Below are 22804 nucleotides of genomic sequence, written 5' to 3' on the forward strand. Positions count from 1 at the left end.
TCATTGATCACCACCCCTGTCATTGATCACCCCCCCTGTCATTGATCACCCTCTGTAAGGCTCCATTCAGACATTTTTTTGGCCCAAGTTAGCGGAATTATTTTTTTTTTTTCTTACAAAGTCTCATATTCCACTAACTTGTGTCAAAAAATAAAATCTCACATGAACTCCCCATACCCCTCACGGAATCCAAATGCGTAAAATTTTTTAGACATTTATATTCCAGACTTCTTCTCACGCTTTAGGGCCCCTAGAATGCCAGGGTAGTATAAATACCCCACATGTGACCCCATTTCGGAAAGAAGACACCCCCAGGTATTCCGTGAGGGGCATATTGAGTCCATGAAAGATTGAAATTTTTGTCCCAAGTTAGCGGAAAGGGAGACTTTGTGAGAAAAAAATAAATAAAATCAATTTCCGCTAACTTGTGCCAAAAAAAAAAATTTGCTATGAACTCGCCATGCCCCTCATTGAATACCTTGGGGTGTCTTCTTTCCAAAATGGGGTCACATGTGGGGTATTTATACTGCCCTGGCATTCTAGGGGCCCTAAAGCGTGAGAAGAAGTCTGGGATCCAAATGTCTAAAAATGCCCTCATAAAAGGAATGTGGGCCCCTTTGCGCATTTAGGCTGCAAAAAAGTGTCACACATGTGGTATCGCCGTACTCAGGAGAAGTTGGGGAATGTGTTTTGGGGTGTCATTTTACATATACCCATGCTGGGTGAGAGAAATATCTTGGCAAAAGACAACTTTTCCCATTTTTTTATACAAAGTTGGCATTTGACCAAGATATTTATCTCACCCAGCATGGGTATATGTAAAATGACACCCCAAAACACATTCCCCAACTTCTCCCGAGTACGGAGATACCACATGTGTGGCACTTTTTTGCAGCCTAGGTGGGCAAAGGGGCCCACATTCCAAAGAGCACCTTTCGGATTTCACAGGTCATTTACCTACTTACCACACATTAGGGCCCCTGGAAAATGCCAGGGCAGTATAACTACCCCACAAGTGACCCCATTTTGGAAAGAAGACACCCCAAGGTATTCCGTGAGGGGCATGGCGAGTTCCTAGAATTTTTTATTTTTTGTCACAAGTTAGTGGAAAATTATGTTTTGTTTTTTTTTGTTTTTTTTCATACAAAGTCTCATATTCCACTAACTTGTGACAAAAAATAAAAACTTCCATGAACTCACTATGCCCATCAGCGAATACCTTGGGGTCTCTTCTTTCCAAAATGGGGTCACTTGTGGGGTAGTTATACTGCCCTGGCATTCTAGGGGCCCAAATGTGTGGTAAGGAGTTTGAAATCAAATTCTGTAAAAAATGACTGGTGAAATTCGAAAGGTGCTCTTTGGAATATGGGCCCCTTTGCCCACCTAGGCTGCAAAAAAGTATCACACATCTGGTATCTCCGTATTCAGTAGAAGTTGAGCAATGTGTTTTGGGGTGTCTTTTTACATATACCCATGCTGGGTGAGATAAATATCTTGGTCAAATGCCAACTTTGTATAAAAAAATGGGAAAAGTTGTCTTTTGCCAAGATATTTCTCTCACCCAGCATGGGTATATGTAAAATGACACCCCAAAACACATTGCCCAACTTCTCCTGAGTACGGAGATACCAGATGTGTGACACTTTTTTGCAGCCTAGGTGGGCAAAGGGGCCCATATTCCAAAGAGCACCTTTCGGATTTTCACAGGGCATTTTTTACAGAATTTGATTTCAAACTCCTTACCACACATTTGGGCCCCTAGAATGCCAGGGCAGTATAACTACTGAGTTCATAGAACTTTTTATTTTTTGTCACAAGTTAGTGGAATATGAGACTTTGTATTGAAAAAAAAAAAAAAAATCATCATTTTCCACTAACTTGTGACAAAAAAAAAAAAATTCTAGGAACTCTCCATGCCCCTCACGGAATACCTTGGGGTGTCTTCTTTCCAAAATGGGGTCACTTGTGGGGTAGTTATACTGCCCTGGCATTTTCCAGGGGCCCTAATGTGTGGTAAGTAGGTAAATGACCTGTGAAATCCGAAAGGTGCTCTTTGGAATATGGGCCCCTTTGCCCACCTAGGCTGCAAAAAAGTGTCACACATCTGGTATCTCCGTACTCAGGAGACGTTGGGGAATGTGTTTTGGGGTGTCATTTTACATATACCCATGCTGGGTGAGAGAAATATCTTGGCAAAAGACAACTTTTCCCATTTTTTTATACAAAGTTGGCATTTGACCAAGATATTTATCTCACCCAGTATGGGTATATGTATAAAGACACCCCAAAACACATTCCTCAACTTCTCCTGAATATGGAGATACCACATGTGTGACACTTTTTTTTGCAGCCTAGGTGGGCAAAGGGGCCCATATTCCAAAGAGCACCTTTCGGATTTCACTGGTCATTTTTTACAGAATTTGATTTCAAACTCCTTACCACACATTTGGGCCCCTAGAATGCCAGGGCAGTATAACTACCCCACAAGTGACCCCATTTTGGAAAGAAGAGACCCCAAGGTATTTCGTGATGGGCATAGTGAGTTCATAGAACTTTTTATTTTTTGTCACAAGTTAGTGGAATATGAGACTTTGTAAGAAAAAAAAAAAAAATCAGCATTTTCCGCTAACTTGTGACAAAAAATAAAAAGTTCTATGAACTCACTATGCCCATCAGCGAATACCTTAGGGTGTGTACTTTCCGAAATGGGGTCATTTGTGGGGTGTTTGTACTGTCTGGGCATTGTAGAACCTCAGGAAACATGACAGGTGCTCAGAAAGTCAGAGCTGCTTCAAAAAGCGGAAATTCACATTTTTGTACCATAGTTTGTAAATGCTATAACTTTTACCCAAACCATTTTTTTTTTACCCAAACATTTTTTTTTTATCAAAGACATGTAGAACAATAAATTTAGAGCAAAATTTATATATGGATCTCGTTTTTTCTGCAAAATTTGACAACTGAAAGTGAAAAATGTCATTTTTTTGCAAAAAAAATCGTTAAATTTCGATTAATAACAAAAAATGTCAGCAGCAATGAAATACCACCAAATGAAAGCTCTATTAGTAAGAAGAAAAGGAGGTAAAATTCATTTGGGTGGTAAGTTGCATGACCGAGCAATAAACGGTGAAAGTAGTGTAGGTCAGAGGTGTAAAAAGTGGCCTGGTCTTTCAGGGTGTTTAAGCACTGGGGGCTGAGGTGGTTAAGGACCAGTTGAGGTCTGAAGTCACTTTGTGAGGCTTACATAATAGAAACCACCCAAAAATGACCCCATTTTAGCAATGACACCCCTCAAGGTATTCAAAACGGATTTTACAAACTTTGTTAACCCTTTAGGTGTTCCACAAGAATTAATGGAAAATAGAGAGAAAATTTCAAGATGTCACTTTTTTGGCAGATTTTCCATTTGAATCCACTTTTTCCAGTTACAAAGCAAGGGTTAACAGCCAAACAAAACTCAATATTCATGGCCCTGATTCTGTAATTTACAGAAACACCCCATATGTGGTCGTAAACTGCAGTACGGGCACACGGTATTGCACAGAAGGAAAGAAACGCCATATGGTTTTTGGAAAGCAGATTTTACTGGGATAGTTTTAAGCTGCCATGTCACATTTGAAGCCCCCCTGATGCACCCCTAGAGTAAAAAGTCCCAAAATGTGACCCCATTTTAGAAACGACACCCTTAAAGGTATACAAAACAGATTTTACAAACTTTGTTAACCCTTCAGGTGTTCCACAAGAGTTAATGGAAAATAGAGAAGAAATTTCAGAATTTCACTTTTTTGGCAGATTTTCCATTTTAAATCCATTTTTTTCCCACTAACAAAGCAAGGGGTTAATGTCATATGGTTTTTGGAAGGCAGATTTTGCTGGACTGGTTTTTTGACACCATGTCCCATTTGAAGCACCCCTAGAGTAGAAACTCTAAAAAAGTGACCCCATTTTGGAAACTACGGGATAAGGTGGCAGTTTTGTTGGTACTATATTATGGTACATATGATTTTTGGTTGCTCTATATTACACTTTTTGTTAGGCAAGGTAACAAGAAATTGCGGTTTTGGCACAGTTTTTATTTTTTGTTATTTACAACATTCATCTGACAGGTTAGATCATGTGGTATTTTTATAGAGCAGGTTGTCACGGACGCGACAATACCAAATAGGACTACTTTTTCTGGTTGGTTTCAGTTTTACATAACAAAGCAAAGCTGTAGTTTTATTTATTTTTTGGGCGACTGTCTTGTTTAGGGACTCATTTTTTTTTGGGATGAGATGACGTTTGATTGGTACTATTATAGAGTGCATATGACTTTTTGATCGCTTGCTATTACAGTTTTTATTTAAATTGTTTTACGGTATTCACCTGAGGGGTTAGGTCATGTGATATTTTTATAAAGCAGGTTATTACTGACGTGGCGATACCTAATATGTCAACTTTCTTTTATTTATGTAAGTTTTACACGATTATTGAATAAAAAAATAAAATAAAAAATCAATCATGTTTTAGTGTCTCCATAGTCTGAGAGACATATTTTTTTTAGTTTTTGGGTGATTGTCTTAGGTAGAGTAGGATTTTTGCGGGATGAGATGACTGGCACTATTTTGGGGTGCATATGACTTTTTGATCGCTTGCTTTTTGTGATGCAAGTTGACCAAACAAATTGCTTTTTTGATACCATTTTTATTAACCTAAAACTTTACGGTGGTCACATGAGGTGTTAGGTCATGTGGTATTTTCATAGAGCAGGTTGTTACGGACGCGTCAATACCCAATGCGTATACTTTTTCTTATTTACTTCAGTTTTACACAATAACAGCATTTTTGAAACAAAAAAAAGATGATCTATGGTACCAGATTCATTATGCAAAAAAACAAGTTCCCCCGACCGCTATTGCCCAGTGTACGCCAGACTATGATAACCAGGCAGTCTGCTGAAAGCTGTGCCTAATTTATGACGAGGCATACGCCTCTTCACAAACTAGGTGCTGCATCTTGCCGTCCTTGTGCCTGAACTGAAATCTACGCCAGTGTTCTTCTATGGCATCAATCTGTAGTAAAATATAAATGTGGCGGGGTCTCCAGCCCTGACCACACCCAGCCTTCACTTTGCCCCCTTTTTGGGAAAGTGGTTAGGCCGCTGGAGAAACAGCACTTGTGCAAAGTGGCGGATTTTAAATCCTATTTTTATGTTTAACATATTTTGGTGATTGTTGTTTTTATTTCCTTTGTCAGTATCTATAGTAACATAGTTTGTTAGGTGGAAAAAATACATCCATCCATCCATCCAGTTCAGCCTATTATCATGCGAGATGATCCAGAGGAAGACAAAAAAAACACGTTAGAAGCCAATTTTCCTAACTTAATGGGAGAAAATTCCTTCCCGACTCCAATCAGGCAATCTGAATAACTCCCTGGATGAGGGACCTTTCTAGAAATCTAATAACTATAACCTGTAATAATAATACACTCCCCAGAAATACATCCAGGCCCCACTTGAACTCTTTTAGTGAATTTACATCACCACCTCCTCAGGCAGAGAGTTCCATAGTCTCACTGCCTTTACTGTAAAGAATCCTCTTCTATGTTTGTGTAGAAACCATTTCCTCTAGAAGTAGAGGATGTCCCCTCATCACAGTCCTGGGTATAAATAAATGATGGGAAGAGATCTCTGTACTGGCCTGGATGTATTTATACATGCTTATTAGATCGCCCCTCAGTCGTCTTTTTTTCTAAACTGAATAACCCTAATTTTAATAATCTTTCTCGGTACTGTAGTTCACTCATTCCAGTTGTTACTTTAGTTGCCCTCCTCACAAGAGCCCAAAACTGTACACAATAGTCCATGTGTGGTCTGACTAGTGATCATGTGCATCTATGTGCTCATAGCTGAGATCTTCCTGGCCCTTTGAGTTTAGTCGGTCTCTTCTGTGCTTTTTCTAACTCCTGGGCATCCTTTTTATAGACTAGTGCCCAGAACTGAATTGCGTATTCCAGGTGAGGCCGTACCAATGCTTTGTATAGTGGCAATATTACATCCTTGTCTCGTGAGTCCATACCTCTTTTATTAAAAGACAAAATTTGGTTGACCTTTGAGGCAGCTGACTGGCATTGCATGCTGTTATTTAGTTTATGATCTAATAATACACCAGATCCTTTTCAACCAGCGACTCTCCGTTTTACTCCCCCTAGGACATATGCTGTGTGCAGACTATTAGCCCCCAAGTGCATAACTTTACATTTATTTATATTGAACCTTATTTGCCAAGTGGAGTCCCAAACAGTTAGTTTGTTCAAGTCAGCTTGTAACCTATTAACATCTTCCATAGACTGTACCGTACTACAAAGTTTGGTATCCTCTGCAAAAATAGAAACGGCACTATCCATCCCATCCTCTGTCATTAATGAATAAGTTATATAGCGGACCCAGCACAGAACCTTGGCGTACACCACTTATAACCGGTGACTATTCAGAGTAGGAAACATTGACCACATCTCTTTGGATACGATCGTGAAGCCAATTTTCAATCCAATTACAAATTGTTCACTTGTTCACTGTTAATTTGTTTAGCATATTAAGAACCATATCTACAGTCAACCAGTTAAGTATGTTAAGTAAAAATAAAAAAAAATGCAGTATGTTCTTTACCATCTTTCATGGAGGATTTGTCATTTAAAGGGAAGATGTCGCCTCCAAAACACACATAAAACAGACATCATTACCTTACAGTAGCCCCCAGTGTGTTCACAATGTTTTTCATTCTTCCATCAGTTTCTCCATACTGTTAAAAAAACGCATTTTTAATCACCCTTCTCGCTATCTTCAGAGTCAGCTTGAAGTCAAGGAGGCAACAGCCTCCTTGCTTCAAGTTTAAAATAAGCACACCCCTTACCCGTCGTCTTCACTTTGAAATCCTGCCTAGAGGCTGGGATTGCGCAAGTCTCGCACATGCCCGGTGCGCTCCATGTTACTGCGCGATCCCGGCTCCCGCAGTCAGCCGGCAGCTTTGTTCTCACTGCACATGCGCCAACCATTTCAAGTGTGTGCGCGCGCCTGGCGTTTCTTTTGAGGTAATATAATATTTGTGCCCCTGAATAATGTGTCTAAATAGTGTAATACATGATGCTGGTGAGGTCGGGGCAAAGCGTGACCACTGGCTTGCATTCTCCTGCGCCTGAAGCCAGCGTGCGCGCACTTGAAATGGCTGGCGCATGCACATTGAGAACAAAGCTGCCGGTTGCATTAACATGGAGCTCATCTGGCATGTGCGAGACTTGCGTGATCCCAGCCTCTAGGCAGGATGTCAATCAAAGTGAAGAGGACGTTTAAGGGGCGGGCTTATTTTTACTTGAAGGAAGGAGGCCGTTGCCTCCTTGACTTCAAGCTGACTCTCAAGATAGCAAGAAGGGTGATTAAAAATGCGTTTTTTTACAGTATGGAGCAACCGATGGAAGAATGAAAAACATCATTGTGAACACACTGGGGGCTACTGTAAGGTAATGTCGGTTTTATATGTGTTTTTGAGGTGACAGGTTCCCTTTAAGCCAGTGGTGAAAAACACTGACCTATTGAACACATAAAAACTGATGACATCCGTTGAGAAAAAATGCAAGAATTTACCAGATTTGCAGAATACACTGACTCAAATTGGAGTAAAAAGTTAGTTTTCCACTGACAGAACTTGGCCGTTTGTTTACATGAACCTTTTGGTATGTGTTTTTATTTTCTGATACGTTCAGACATTGTTTCAGAGGGTCTGCTTGGGGCCACTGTAATAGAATTTGTCTTTTTGTATCCCATTATAGTATGTTGGGCTCCATTTCTTTCAATTATGTCCTGAATCCTTTTCCATTATTTTCGTTCTTCTGCACCTATAATGGAGCAGAAGAACAGAAGTAAATGGTGCTGATGTGAACTCTGCTTAAGAATGAGATTTAGATAAATCCTGTTTACACGTTACTGTGAATTCTTTGGCATGGTGTTTTTCTTTTTCTTTTAAGGTTTTATAGACAGATTTTATTTTGTTTAGGTTGGATCAAGAATTGGACTTTATACTTTCTCAGCAGAAAGAGTTAGAGGACCTTTTAACACCATTGGAAGACTCGGTCAAGGAACAGAGTGGAACAATCTATCTACAACATGCAGATGAGGAGAGAGAAAAAACGTAAGTTATTAGGAAGCAGACTAAGGTCTCGTTTACACGAACGTGTGACGCCCGTGCTGTGGACCGCAAATTGCGGTCCGCAATGCACGGGCACATTCCGTGGGACAGGCGCATGGGGATCACAGACCCATTTGGGTCCGCGATCCCTCCGTTCCGCAAAAAGATAGAGCATGTTATCTTTTTGCAGTGTGGAGGCACGAGGCTGAACCCCAGAAGCACTCCGTAGTGTTCCGTTCCGTGCTTCTGTTCCGCATCTCCGGATTTGCGGACTCATTGAAATGAATCGGTCCGCATCCGTGATGCGAAATGACAATGGAACGGTGCCCGTGTATTGCGGATCCGCAATACCGGAACGGGACACAAACGGTCGTGTGAATGAGCCCTAAACCTGATATTTTCTTGACATGTAGTCAAGAAAACAGTTATTTACTTCAACCTTTGAAGATACATTTTGGAAACTGTTGTTTTAACTTGGTGATGTGTGAGTTAATGGAAGAGCGCAAGAAGCCAGAATTCTACACATTTCTATCAGCATTAATATTTACCATAAGACACACCAGACTATAAGACGCAACTCAGGATTAGGCAATAGAAAAATACTAATTATCTACCTTTCCTGGTTGTTGATTGAAGTGGAGGGGTCAAGGTCCTGCATAGAGGGGGATTAATAGTTTCGGTCAGCTTTTGTTAAGTTTAGTGTGTCATCTGCTGACCATTGTAACAAACAGCCATGACACAAGTGTTCATTAAATGAATCCAAGTAACTGTTTCTCCTGTCATTGTTCCACAGTGCCATGCTTGCTCTGCTACATTTTTTTTTTACATTATACATGATCATGACATTGAACACACACAGCACTGCAGTATGCACGTTATACACACACAGCTCTGTGGTACGCACATTATGCACACACAGCTCTGCTGCATACATACAAACACACACACATACACACAACCTGCCCCATACATACACACAGCTCTGCATGCACATTATGCGCACACAGCTTTGCAGTACACACATTAGCCACACACAGCTCTTTTGCATATTCATGCATACACACACACAGCTCTGTATAATCTTCCTGGTTTGTCCCCCCACAATCATGACCTCATCAAATTTCATTTAGCTGCATTTAATAGAAGTGATCACATAAATCGATGTCGGGCAGGGAGAGAGAGAAAATTGCAGACGCACACTCACTGATCAGGCAAAGAGTTGCATCCGTACTCTGCCAGTTCATTATTGAATCAGTCAGGGAGTTTTGGCACTGCAGGACCACTTTGGCTGCAGACTATAAGACCTAGTTCACACTTCAGTGATTTAGTTAGTGATTTCCATCAGTGATTGTGAGCCAAAACCGGGAGGGAGGCTACACACTAATGTAAGGTGCAAAGATTTGCACCTGTTCTCTGTTTTTGACCCGTTCTAGGCCTAAGGACACAGCTACTACAGCAACAATGATTTTGCTACTCAGAGAAAAAAATTGATTTATTGTAAAATGAGCGCGCTGATTTCAAATATGAACTCGGAATTTGCCTGACACGTCTAGATTTTAACCCCTTAACCTTTTGGGGACACATGACGTACCAGTACGTCATGATGCCCTGGTACTTAAGGACACATGACGTACCAGTACGTCATGTGTATTTACGATCACCGTGTCACTCTGTCACAATGCCACATTGTCTCTGGTGACCCGATAACCCGGAATAGGATGGTGATCGGTGGTGTGATAATACACCACCAAGCACCATCCTGAGAATAACCTCTTAGGATCGCTTGCCATTGGCTGCGCGTGTGGGGGTTAACTCCCCCCCCAGCTCTCCTCTCCTCCTCCCATTCTGTGTCGGGGAGAGAGAGCAGCCTGCGTCGGATCTGTGCCCAGCACCCCCTTCTGACCGTCCACAGTGCCATCTGGCACTAAAAGGTACTTTAGAGACAGGTTAGGGAAAGGTTAGGTTAGGCAGGGATATTCAGGGAAAGTTTAGAAAAAATAATTAAATAAATAAAGAAGTTTCACTGTTGCATCACCCTGATCGGGTGTCTGGGGTCCACAGCACAGCTGTTTCTCTTTGCATGCGCTGACTGTGGCCGGCACTCTTAGTGTCCGGCCACTGTTAGCGCATCGCCCACCCCACCGCTGATCAGCTTCGGGTGGCTGATCAGCGAGTTTTATTTTATTTTTTTCTTCTTTTTTTGGGGGGGTTTGTTAGGTTTAGGGCAAAGTCTGCGAACACCCGTGCCCCCCCACACACATGCACACTAACATTTTCCACGCACACACACATTCCCCTATGGCCCGCCGGATGTTCTTGACCGAGAAGGCATACACCAAGCTTGCCTACGACTGAGAGCCCCAGTGAGGACGAGGATGACCCCACTTTCCTCATCATCCGCGTCATCATCTAGCGATGATGAGCCCCCAAGGCGGTGGAGACATCGCCAGGCGGAGCACGGGGACCGCCATGCCAGGGACCCTGTGGCCCACAGTAGTACGAGCAGCTCTGGGGCTCATACTAGTTTTCCGGCCCACCAGATAAGTCCACCTGAGCCCCCTACCGGTGAACTTGCATGGTGTACCCCAGAGGATTTTGAGCCTGTGATTCCTGATTTTGTTGGCCAACCAGGAATCCATATTCCCACAGTGGGCTTCACTGAATATGACTATTTTAGTCTTTTTTTCAGTGACCACTTTGTGAATCTGATGGTGGAGCAAACAAACTTGTACGCCCAACAGTTCATTGCTGAACACCCGGGCTCCTTTTTGGCTAGGGCCAGTGGCTGAACTCCGGTCAGTGCAGCCGAGATGAGAATGTTTTGGAGCCTCATGCTGCACATGGGCCTAGTCAAAAAACTTAGTGTCAGGCTGTACTGGAGAGGGGAAGTCCTCTACCAGACCCCACTTTACAGTACAGCCATGACACGCTCCCGTTTTGAGGCCATTCGGAAATGCCTGCATTATGCAGATAATGCAGCATGTCCCCTGTGACAAACTGCCATTTGCCACTGGGCATTGTAGAGGACTGATGGCTAGCCTCCTGCCCTACGACTATGGCCCCGGGACATATTACCCTTCAAGACCAGAACTATGCCGCATGTCTGGACTGTTCTTAGGACCGAACGCGGTCAGCGGTGTATAGTAAAGAATCTATGGAACTGTTTTGGGGCAGGAAGTTGTGCTTGCGGTCGGTGATAAAGGACTTCCACTGAACTTTTGATCCGCTGGAGGGATTTGGGTGATTTTTGGAAGTGTTTATGTTTGATGTATTCTGAGTTTAAATATGTAATTTTTATGGAGATGGAATGTATAGTTTTAAAGTTATAGAGTATGTTTAAAAACTGTATTTTTACTGTCTGTGATAGTTATGTTAACCCATAATTATATCCCAGACAGAAAGGAGGTTTTTGTGTATTTGGGTGGAAATTCCTGCCCTATTGTTCCCACATGTGTATTCGTGGTTTCCCTTTGTCCTGGAAGATAATTGAATTGCACTTCGGGTGTCGCCAGGGCAGAGAGGAGGAAACCATGATGCATTGTGGGGACCTGCATAAATACGGGCGGGTAGCCCTCAATAAAGAGTTCATGCTCAGTTCATGTTTTTCTAACCCTTCAAAACGCAGCCTCGTCTCGTTATTGGAGGGAATTGCTGTGTCACGCTGGGGATTGCTATGCTCTGCATATTCCCTGGAGGAGAGATCTTTCCCACACGGTCCTGAATGCTGGAGGTTCATTCAGGGTGGAAGGAAGACGGCGCGGCTCCAGTTAAGCTACGGCGGTTGTGGAGTCTGCGGTGCTTGTGGTGTCCAGTGCGGTGCTTGTGGTCCTCGGCGCAAGCTAGGAAGCGTCCATTAACGGAAGCGGATCCGTTACATTGGTGGCAAGCTGTGGGATGGCTTCCCTAGTGCGAGGAGCAGCATCCTGGGAACACCAAGCAAAACTGGACTATTGGTATAGTCACGTACGGTTTGACGCTATGCTGAAGAGGCGGTTGGCTATCTACGGGCCCCACCTAACAGAGGAAATTGTACCGGAAGTGAGGAGAGAACTGGCGGAGTATTTGCAGCAGGAAGCAGAATATCGGGCAGAGATAGCGAAGTATTCCGTCCCTGCGCCCCAGCAAAAACGTGAGTTACAGGGGGCCGAAGGTGTCGTCCTTCCCCCCCAGCGGCAGTGTGTACCCCAGGGGGCCGAAGGTGTCGTCCTTCCCCCCCCAGCGGCAGTGTGTACCCCAGGGGGCCGAAGGTGTCGTCCTTCCTCCCCAGCGGCAGTGTGTACCCCAGGGGGCCGAAGGTGTCGTCCTTCCCCCCCAGCGGCAGTGTGTACCCCAGGGGGCCGAAGGTGTCGTCCTTCCCCCCCAGCGGCAGTGTGAACCCCAGGGGGCCGAAGGTGTCGTCCTTCCCCCCCAGCGGCAGTGTGAACCCCAGGGAGCTGAAGGTGTCGTCCTTCCCCCCCAGCGGCAGTGTGTACCCCAGGGGGCCGAAGGTGTCGTCCTTCCCCCCCCAGCGACAGTGTGTACCCCAGGGGGCCGAAGGTGTCGTCCTTCCCCCCCCCCAGCGGCAGTGTGTACCCCAGGGGGCCGAAGGTGTCGTCCCCCCCCCCCCCCCCCCCCCCAGCGGCAGTGTGAACCCAAGGGGGCCGAAGGTGTCGTCCTTTCCCCCCAGCGGCAGTGTGTACCCCAGGGGGCCGAAGGTGTCGTCCTTCCCCCCCAGCGGCAGTGTGTACCCCAGGGGGCCGAAGGTGTCGTCCTTCCCCCCCCAGCGGCAGTGCGTACCCCAGGGGGCCGAAGGTGTCGTCCTTCCCCCCCAGCGGCAGTGTGAACCCCAGGGAGCTGAAGGTGTCGTACTTCCTCCCCAGCGGCAGCCTGTGTTTTAGGGAGAGGAGCGAAGCACCCTCTCTCCCCAGCGGCAGCTTACCCTAACAAGGGGAGACACCGATCGCCCAGACGGCGCAGATGGGACCGTGGTCTCTGCGCCTGACCTACCGGGATGCTGGACAGCCTGTCCAGATCCCCCACTACCCTCACCAGGACAACAGGAGGAGGGGGTGAGTACAAATTCCCCTCCCCAGTTAACTCCTAACGTGGCCTCAGGGTTAACAGAGGCGATGTTAACCCCTACTGACTCCCATGTTCCTCTGGCTACTGAGCCGGACTATGGTCTCAGCACCCCAGCAGAAGAGCTGGCAGCTGGGCAGAGTGCAGTCGGCCTCTGCCCTCCCTCAAGTCCCCACAGCATGTTGCCCCATCACCACAGCAAAATACCCAGGTGCAGTAACTGTTTCTTGTGGGTAGGTCACCCTTGTACCTGTTTGTTGTGGGTGGGCTACTCGGGCATCTGGTTACGGTGGGTTGGTGGATCGACTAACGGAGGCACTGACCGACAGAAGGTCAGGTGCCTGGTTAGTCTTCCCCCCAAAGGGGAGATGTGTGACAAACTGCCATTTGCCACTGGGCATTGTAGAGGACTGATGGCTAGCCTCCTGCCCTACGACTATGGCCCCGGGACATATTACCCTTCAAGACCAGAACTATGCCGCATGTCTGGACTGTTCTTAGGACCGAACGCGGTCAGCGGTGTATAGTAAAGAATCTATGGAACTGTTTTGGGGCAGGAAGTTGTGCTTGCGGTCGGTGATAAAGGACTTCCACTGAACTTTTGATCCGCTGGAGGGATTTGGGTGATTTTTGGAAGTGTTTATGTTTGATGTATTCTGAGTTTAAATATGTAATTTTTATGGAGATGGAATGTATAGTTTTAAAGTTATAGAGTATGTTTAAAAACTGTATTTTTACTGTCTGTGATAGTTATGTTAACCCATAATTATATCCCAGACAGAAAGGAGGTTTTTGTGTATTTGGGTGGAAATTCCTGCCCTATTGTTCCCACATGTGTATTCGTGGTTTCCCTTTGTCCTGGAAGATAATTGAATTGCACTTCGGGTGTCGCCAGGGCAGAGAGGAGGAAACCATGATGCATTGTGGGGACCTGCATAAATACGGGCGGGTAGCCCTCAATAAAGAGTTCATGCTCAGTTCATGTTTTTCTAACCCTTCAAAACGCAGCCTCGTCTCGTTATTGGAGGGAATTGCTGTGTCACGCTGGGGATTGCTATGCTCTGCATATTCCCTGGAGGAGAGATCTTTCCCACACGGTCCTGAATGCTGGAGGTTCATTCAGGGTGGAAGGAAGACGGCGCGGCTCCAGTTAAGCTACGGCGGTTGTGGAGTCTGCGGTGCTTGTGGTGTCCAGTGCGGTGCTTGTGGTCCTCGGCGCAAGCTAGGAAGCGTCCATTAACGGAAGCGGATCCGTTACATCCCCCCTTCCCCCCCCCCCAAATTGGGAGGTCGCGGTTAATGAGTCTCTCATTGCTTTCAAGGGGAGACTCATTTTCCGCCAGTATGTTCCCTCTAAGCGGGCGAAGTATGGCGTGAAGCTGTACAAACTTTGTGAGAGTACCTCAGGGTACACTTACAAGTTTTGTGTGTACGAGGGGCAAGATTCCCGTATTGAACCTCCACAATGTCCCCCCACTCTGGTTGTTAGCGGAAAACTTGTGTGGGACCTTATGCACCCAATGCTAGATAAGGGTTACCACCTGTACGTGGATAACTTTTATACTAGTATCCCCTTGTTCCAGTCCCTCGCCGCCAAATCCACGTCCGCTTGTGGGAACGTGCGGAAATATCAATGCTACCTCCCTACCCCACTCCCTCCAGGTACCTAACCCCAGTGGTAAGACCCGTGCCCTTACCAGTGGAAACCTGTTGCTGGTCAAATATAAGGACAAGAGGGATGTCCTTGTATTGTCCACAATTCACGTTCACGGCATCACCCCTCAAGCCCGATTGTATCGTCGACTAGAATCAGTATATGTGAGGAGCAAAACCTGGGCATGGTCCAAAAAAGTTGCGGTCTACTTGGTACAGGTTGCCTTGTACAACTCTTTTGTGCTGTCCCAGAGCGCTGGCAACACAGGGAAGTTCCTTCAGTTCTATGAGGCAGTCCTCAAGGACCTGATCTTTTCTAACCGGGAAATAGCAAGTCGGAGTACCTCGGGAACTGGAGGCGCCCGGATCGTCCCTGGCCAACACTTTCCAGGTGTGGTCCCCCATACTGGAAAGAAGAGACAGTCCCCAAAAAAGTGCAGAATGTGTCACAGGAGGGGTATACGGAAGGATACCACCACTCAGTGTGACACGTGCCCCGATCATCCGGGCCTCTGCATTATTGGTTGCTTCAGGGAGTACCACACTTCCATGGTTTACAAAATTTATAATCCCCTTCCCCAATTTTAATTCCATTTAGCCACTTACATTCGAAAAAAAAACTGTGGTTCTCAGACTTGACACCCAAAAAAAAATTTTTTTTTTAAATTATATATTGTAAAACTAAAATAAATAAAGTAGACATATTAGGTATCGCTGCGTCTGTAAGAATCTGCTCTATAAAAATACCCCATGACCTAACCCCTCAGATGAACACTGTAAAAAATAAATAAATAAAAAACGGTGACAAAACAGCTATTTTTTTGGCAAATTTTCAATTTTAATCAATTTTTTCGATTAACAAAGCAAGGGTTAACAGCCAAACAAAACTTAATATTTATTACCCTGATTCTGCAGTTTACAGAAACGCCCAATATGTGGTCGTAAACTGCTGTATGACCAAACGGCAGGGCGCAGAAGGAAAGGAATGCCGTATGGTTTCTGGAAGGCAGATTTTGATGGCCTTTTTTTGGCACCATGTCCCATTTGAAGAATCCCTGATGCACCCCTAGAGTAGAAACTCCATAAAAGTGAGCCCATCTAAGAAACTACTCCCCTCAAGGTATTCAAAACTGTTTTTACAAACTTTAATAACCCTTTTGGTGTTCCTCAACAGTTTATGGCAAATGGAGATGAAATTTCAGAATTTCTATTTTTGGTAACATTGCCTCACAAAAATGTAATATAGAGCAACCAAAAATCATATGTACCTAAAAATAGTCCCAACAAAACTGCCACCTTATCCCGTAGCTTCCAAAATGGGGTAACTTTTATGGAGTTTCTACTCTAGGGGTGCATCAGGGGGGCTTCAAATGAGACATGGTGTAAATAAACCAGTCCAGCAAAATCTGCCTTATAAAAACCCACACTGCGCTCCTTTCCTTCTACGCCCTGCCGTGTGCCCGTACAGTAGTTTACAACCACATATGGGGTGTTTTTTTTGCAAATGACAGAATCAGGGCAATAAATATTGAGTTTTGTTTGGCTGTTAACCCTTGCTTTGTTACTGGAAAAAATTTATTAAAATGGAAAATTTGCCCAAAATTTGTAATTCTTAAATTTCATCTCAATTTGCCAATAACTCTTGTGGAACACCTTAACGACGTTTGTAAAATCAGTTTTGAATACCTTGAGGGGTGTAGTTTCTAGAATGGGGTCATTTTTGGGTGGTTTCTATTATGTAAGCCTCACAAAGTGACTTCAGACCTGAACTGGTCCTTCAAAAGTGGGTTTTAAAAAATTTCTGAAAAATTTCAAGATTTGCTTCTGAACATCTTAGGGCCCTTTCACACTTGCGTTCTTTTCTTCCGGCATAGAGTTCCGTCGTTGGGGCTCTATGCCGGAAGAATCCTGATCAGGATTATCCCCATGCATTCTGAATGGAGAGAAATCCGTTCAGGATGCATCAGGATGCCTTCAGTTCCGGAACGGAACGTTTTTTGGCCGGAGAAAATACCGCAGCATGCTGCGCTTTTTGCTCCGCCCAAAAATCCGGAACACTTGCCGCAAGGCCGGATCCGGAATTAATGGCCATTGAAAGGCATTAATCCGGATCCGGCCTTAAGCTAAACGTCGTTTCGGCGCATTGCCGGATCCGACGTTTAGCTTTTTCTGAATGGTTACCATGGCTGCCAAGACGCTAAAGTCCTGGCAGCCATGGTAAAGTGTAGTGGGGAGCGGGGGAGCAGTATACTTACCGTCCGTGCGGCTCCCTGGGCGCTCCAGAGTGACGTCGGGGCGCCCCACGCTCATGGATGACGTGATCGCATGGACACGTCATCCATGCGCATGGGGCGCTCTGACGTCATTCTGGAGCGCCCCGGGAGCCGCACGGACTGTAAGTATACTGCTCCCCCGCTCCCCACTACTACTATGGCAACCAGGACTTTAATAGCGTCCTGGCTGCCATAGTAACACTGAACGCATTTTGAAGACGGATCCGTCTTCAAATGCTTTCAGTTCACTTGCGGTTTTCCGGATCCGGCGTGTAATTCCGGCAAATGGAGTACACGCCGGATCCGGACAACGCAAGTGTGAAAGAGCCCTAAGCCTTGTAAGATCCCCAAAAAATAAAATGGCATTCCCAAAATGATCCAAACATGAAGTAGACATATGGGGAATGTAAGGTAATAACTTTTTTGGAGGTATTACTATGTATTATAGAAGTAGAGAAATTGAAACTTTCAAATGTTTCGAAATTTTTGGTAAATTTTGGTATTTTTTTACTCCATTTTACCAGTGTCATGAAGTGCAATATGTGACGAAAAAACAGTCTCAGAATGGCCTGGATAAGTAAAAGCGTTTTAAAGTTATTCACACATAAAGTGACACTGGTCAGATTTGCAAAAAATGGCCTGGTTCTTAAGGTGAAATAGGGCCGAGTCCTTAAGGGGTTAAGGACCCTGGGATTTTCCATTTTTTTTTCAATTCAGATAGTCTTATGAGGGCTTATTTTTTGCGGGATAAGTTGTACTTTCTAATGGCACCATTTACGGTTGCAAACCATGTAGTATGAACCAGGAAAAAAATTACAAATGGGGTAGAATTGTGAAAAAAAAAAAACGCAATTCTGATAAAGGTTTTTACACTGTACACTATGCGGTAAAATTGACCTGTTATCTTCATTCTCCAGGTCAGTACGGTTACAACGATACCACAGTTATATAATTTATTTATTTTTTTATATCCATATTCTGACCCCTATAACTTTTTTGTAGTTGTGTACGGGCTGTGTAAGTTTGATTTACAGACCACTGGGACATCAATGGGGACGATTTGTGCACCTAGTTTTGCAAATTAATTTTTAGGGTGGTGGGAGGAACGTACAGTATTCACAGAGGAGTATCACGAGTTCACCAAGCACATATTATACTGGGGTCGTTTCATAGATGACATTTTAATTTTATGGGATAGCACTGTCACACATTTTCTTGATTTTGTCAAGGAAATTAATAATAATTTACTAGGTCTCAAATTTACCGCCGAAATAGATAAGAGGACATTAAACTTTTTAGACCTTACTATTGCCCTGGAGGATGATGGGAGTGTCAAAACGACCATATATAGAAAGCCTACCTCTACAAACAGTCTACTCCGTTGGGAAAGTCATCACCCCACTACCCTCAAAAAAGGAATCCCAATTGGACAATACCTTCGAGCCAAAAGGAATTGTTCCACAAACAAAGGATTTGAGGAAGAGTGTAAACTTCTATATGACAGGTTTTTGTCTAGAGGGTACCCTAAAAAAAACATTGCACTATGCGTACAATCGGGCTAAAAAAAGTAATACAGTCGTGGCCAAAAGTTTTGAGAATGACACAAATATTAGTTTTCACAAAGTTTGCTGCTAAACTGCTTTTAGATCTTTGTTTCAGTTGTTTCTGCGATGTAGTGAAATATAATTACACGCACTTCATACGTTTCAAAGGCTTTTATCGACAATTCCATGACATTTATGCAAAGAGTCAGTATTTGCAGTGTTGGCCCTTCTTTTTCAGGACCTCTGCAATTCGACTGGGCATGCTCTCAATCAACTTCTGGGCCAATTCCTGACTGATAGCAACCCATTCTTTCATAATCACTTCTTGGAGTTTGTCAGAATTAGTGGGTTTTTGTTTGTCCACCCGCCTCTTGAGGATTGACCACAAGTTCTCAATGGGATTAAGATCTGGGGAGTTTCCAGGCCATGGACCCAAAATGTCAATGTTTTGGTCCCCGAGCCACTTAGTTATCCCTTTTGCCTTATGGCACGGTGCTCCATCGTGCTGGAAAATGCATTGCTCTTCACCAAACTGTTGGATTGTTGGAAGAAGTTGCTGTTGGAGGGTGTTTTGGTGCCATTCTTTATTCATGGCTGTGTTTTTGGGCAAAATTGTGAGTGAGCCCACTCCCTTGGATGAGAAGCAACCCCACACATGAATGGTCTCAGGATGCTTTACTGTTGGCATGACACAGGACTGATGGTAGCGCTCACCTTTTCTTCTCCGGACAAGACTTTTTCCAGATGCCCCAAACAATCGGAAAGAGGCTTCATCGGCGAACATGACTTTGCCTTAGTCCTCAGCAGTTCATTCACCATACTTTCTGCAGAAGATCAATCTGTCCCTGATGTTTCTTTTGGAGAGAAGTGGCTTCTTTGCTGCCCTTCTTGACACCAGGCCATCTTCCAAAAGTCTTCACCTCACTGTGCGTGCAGATGCACTCACACCTGCCTGCTGCCATTCCTGAGCAAGCTCTGCACTGGTGGCACTCTGATCCCGCAGCTGAATCCTCTTTAGGAGACGATCCTGGCGCTTGCTGGACTTTCTTGGATGCCCTGAAGCCTTCTTAACAAGAATTGAACCTCTTTCCTTGAAGTTCTTGATGATCCTATAAATTGTTGATTGAGGTGCAATCTTAGTAGCCACAATATCCTTGCCTGTGAAGCCATGATGGCTGCACGTGTTTCTTTGCAGGTCATCATGGTTAACAATGGAAGAACAATGATTTCAAGCATCACCCTCCTTTTAACATGTCAAGTCTGCCATTTTAACCCAGTCAGCCTGACATTATGATCTCCAGCCTTGTGCTCGTCAACATTCTCACCTGAGTTAACAAGACGATTACTGAAATGATCTCAGAAGGTCCTTTAATGACCGCAATGAAATGCAGTGGAAAGGTTTTTTTTGGGATTAAGTTAATTTTCATGGCAAAGAAGGACTATGCAATTCATCTGATCACTCTTCATAGCATTCTGGAGTATATGCAAATTGCTATTCTAAAAACTTAAGCAGCAACTTTTCCAATTTCCAATATTTATGTAATTCTCAAAACTTTTGGCCACGACTGTAGAACCACTCTGCTTCTTGACAGCAAACAACAATCGGAAAACTCAAATGAGAAAATAGTGCGGTGCATAGGAAATATTGATGGGCAACACGAGAAGATACGGAATATATTAAGACGACACTGGCATATACTACTTGCGGATGAAGAATTAAGAGATCATTACCCCTAATCCAGCTATCACATATAGGAAGGGGCAGAATATTAAAGAAAAACTTGTGCATAGCCATTTCACGCAGGGTGAAAAACAAGACAAACCTACCTGGCTGAGTACAGTGGGATCCTACCCATGCGGCGACTGCATATTCTGCGAAAAAATTATACCAAAAAAGGAATTCATAAACCCAGTTGTTAATAAAAAATATCAGATTAAAGAATACATTAACTGTAAATCTATGGGAGTCGTGTATGCCATACAATGCGGTTGCCCCAAAATTTATGTGGGTAAGACAACACAGGAACTGAGGAGGCGCATCTCTAAACATCTCAGTACTATAAATACGACTGGCGAAACACCCCTCTCAAGACATATACAAACAAAACATAATGGGAACACCCAGACTTTAAAAATATGGGGTATTCAAAAATTGAAGTTAGGCCCAAGAATGGGTAACCTGGACAAGAGACTACAACAGGAGGAAACCCGATGGATATACCGTCTGGGCAGTCTGGCCCCTCATGGTCTAAATGAGGGGTTTACATATGCGTCGTTCCTCTGAGATAGATTCCGGTAATCTTGTAATTAAAAACTATAAACTATAATAGAGATATACTATCTATTGAACTATATAATTAGTAAGAGTAAGGCGGTAAACCAGATTTAAAACCTGTAAAACGACCCAGAAAAGCTATTTCATTATTTTAGGATAATCTTTATGATATCAAATGGAACCTATATTAATCCACTGTAGGCAAAATTAAAGACACATTAATAAATTGACCTATACACTTACCAACCCATTAATGAGTCACAAAGGAAGTATGAGATCTAGGACCACCTGTAAAAAAGTATAGGGATTCAAATTTAGTAGGTATTATGAGTTCATCATCAACTATAAGCGCATGAAATAATAGATAAGGTTATGATAGAAGAGCATTGACATCTGGTACACGCGCAATAGGAAATAAAAATACAAATAAAAATCAAACCGAGTAATCTAATCTGCAGATGCGAAGTAGGAAAGATCCAGCAGACCTACAACAGTGGAGTTTATAGGGAAAAGTAGAAGATGCAGCGAGCATGCATTGGGTGACCGGCTGGAATTCAATAATGGAGCCGAGCATAGAACAGAAGCCAGCTCCATACTGGCAATACTAGACTATACAATAATTTTCATGTTATACGTACTTCTAGTAGCAACTTCTGGGCCCCAACGCATGCGTAGGTATAGACAACTCCATGTAGTTCTGCGCTTGCGTGCAATAATAGAATAGTGGTGAGCCCTCATGAGATAACTAAGTGCCCAGACATGCGCATAAGCAGACATGTCGCCTAGTAAATGGCTAAGTATTGACGCATGCGCAGAGGGGTCCCTATCACCTCACGCATGCGTGAAATAATAGAAATAATCTATCGCAAATATAAGCGTTTAGATATGCGCATTGTAGACACGGCAAGCAGCCAATATTCAACTGGCTAGGCAAATATGTGCATTGGAGGTTACGGAGCCCTTGGAGTGGTAAAGTCCCTACGCATGCGCAGAAGGAGATGGCATGATTCCGCACCATTACCTGACGCAAGCGCAGAACGGTAGGAACCCCCCGCTCAATATCTAAGTGTCCAGACATGCATAACACTTTTTTTAACCTGCAAGGCAAAATACACTCATGCGTAGGAGACAGTGAGGGTTTGAAGTCTAACAGTGCACGCATGCGCAGCCGCACTTAAGATTGTTATGAGTACTAAGTGCCCAGACATGCGCACTACTAACCACCAGTCTCGGTATGCGCTAAGTGTGAAGCATAGCTGATGCGCATTGGACAATAGAACTGTGGGAGGTACTACCGGATAAGAAAATCCTAAAAAGTGGATACAGATAGGTCGAACAACTTGTTTAGTAACAAAAGAGCTACACATTAGCCAGCGGAATCATGACGCTGACAGGAAGGTTTTAAAAGCCTGGTCCCGCCCCTTTCACATTTCACTGCCCAAACCCCTGAAGACGCCAAGTGTTTGGCGAGACATGTCGGGGGGCAGATTGTGATTTATGTGTGTTTTAGCCAGCCAGTGTTCTGCCAAGCTATGGCCAAGCAATTAGAATGGGCGTATAGGGAGCGATAGGAAGTGCACTCACTGATCCCAGGGTATCGTGCTGTGATCAAACAGTACGCACCAAACAGTGCACGGCGGCTGCCGTGTGGAAATAGAGGAGTTAATCAGGCAGTTTAAAGTGCAGTGCAGTCCTCCAGCCAGCTACATTGATGAAATTAGGCCACTCAGAGCAGTAGTGCAGACACAGCTGATAATTTTTACTATGTTAGTTCTAGGTAGTAAATTTTAGGGATAAGAAATAAATGTTATATTTTAAATAAAAAGTTATAACACGTGT

The 22804-nt window shown here is 44.0% G+C and overlaps 1 protein-coding gene across 5 annotated transcripts in view; it reads left to right on the forward strand.

Moving 5' to 3' along the window:
- NUP62CL (nucleoporin 62 C-terminal like) overlaps positions 1–22804 on the forward strand; it is a 147905-nt gene that overhangs the window by 102040 nt on the left and 23061 nt on the right. For all 5 annotated transcript variants that reach the window (XM_040405101.1, XM_040405106.1, XM_040405102.1 and 2 more), the window contains exon 9: positions 8031–8165. In XM_040405101.1, coding sequence (XP_040261035.1) covers positions 8031–8165 — 135 coding nt within the window. The remainder of the gene's footprint in view (positions 1–8030; positions 8166–22804) is intronic.

The sequence above is a fragment of the Bufo bufo genome, chromosome 8 (assembly GCF_905171765.1).
Source record: "Bufo bufo chromosome 8, aBufBuf1.1, whole genome shotgun sequence".
In the NCBI taxonomy this organism is placed as follows: Eukaryota; Metazoa; Chordata; class Amphibia; order Anura; family Bufonidae; genus Bufo; species Bufo bufo.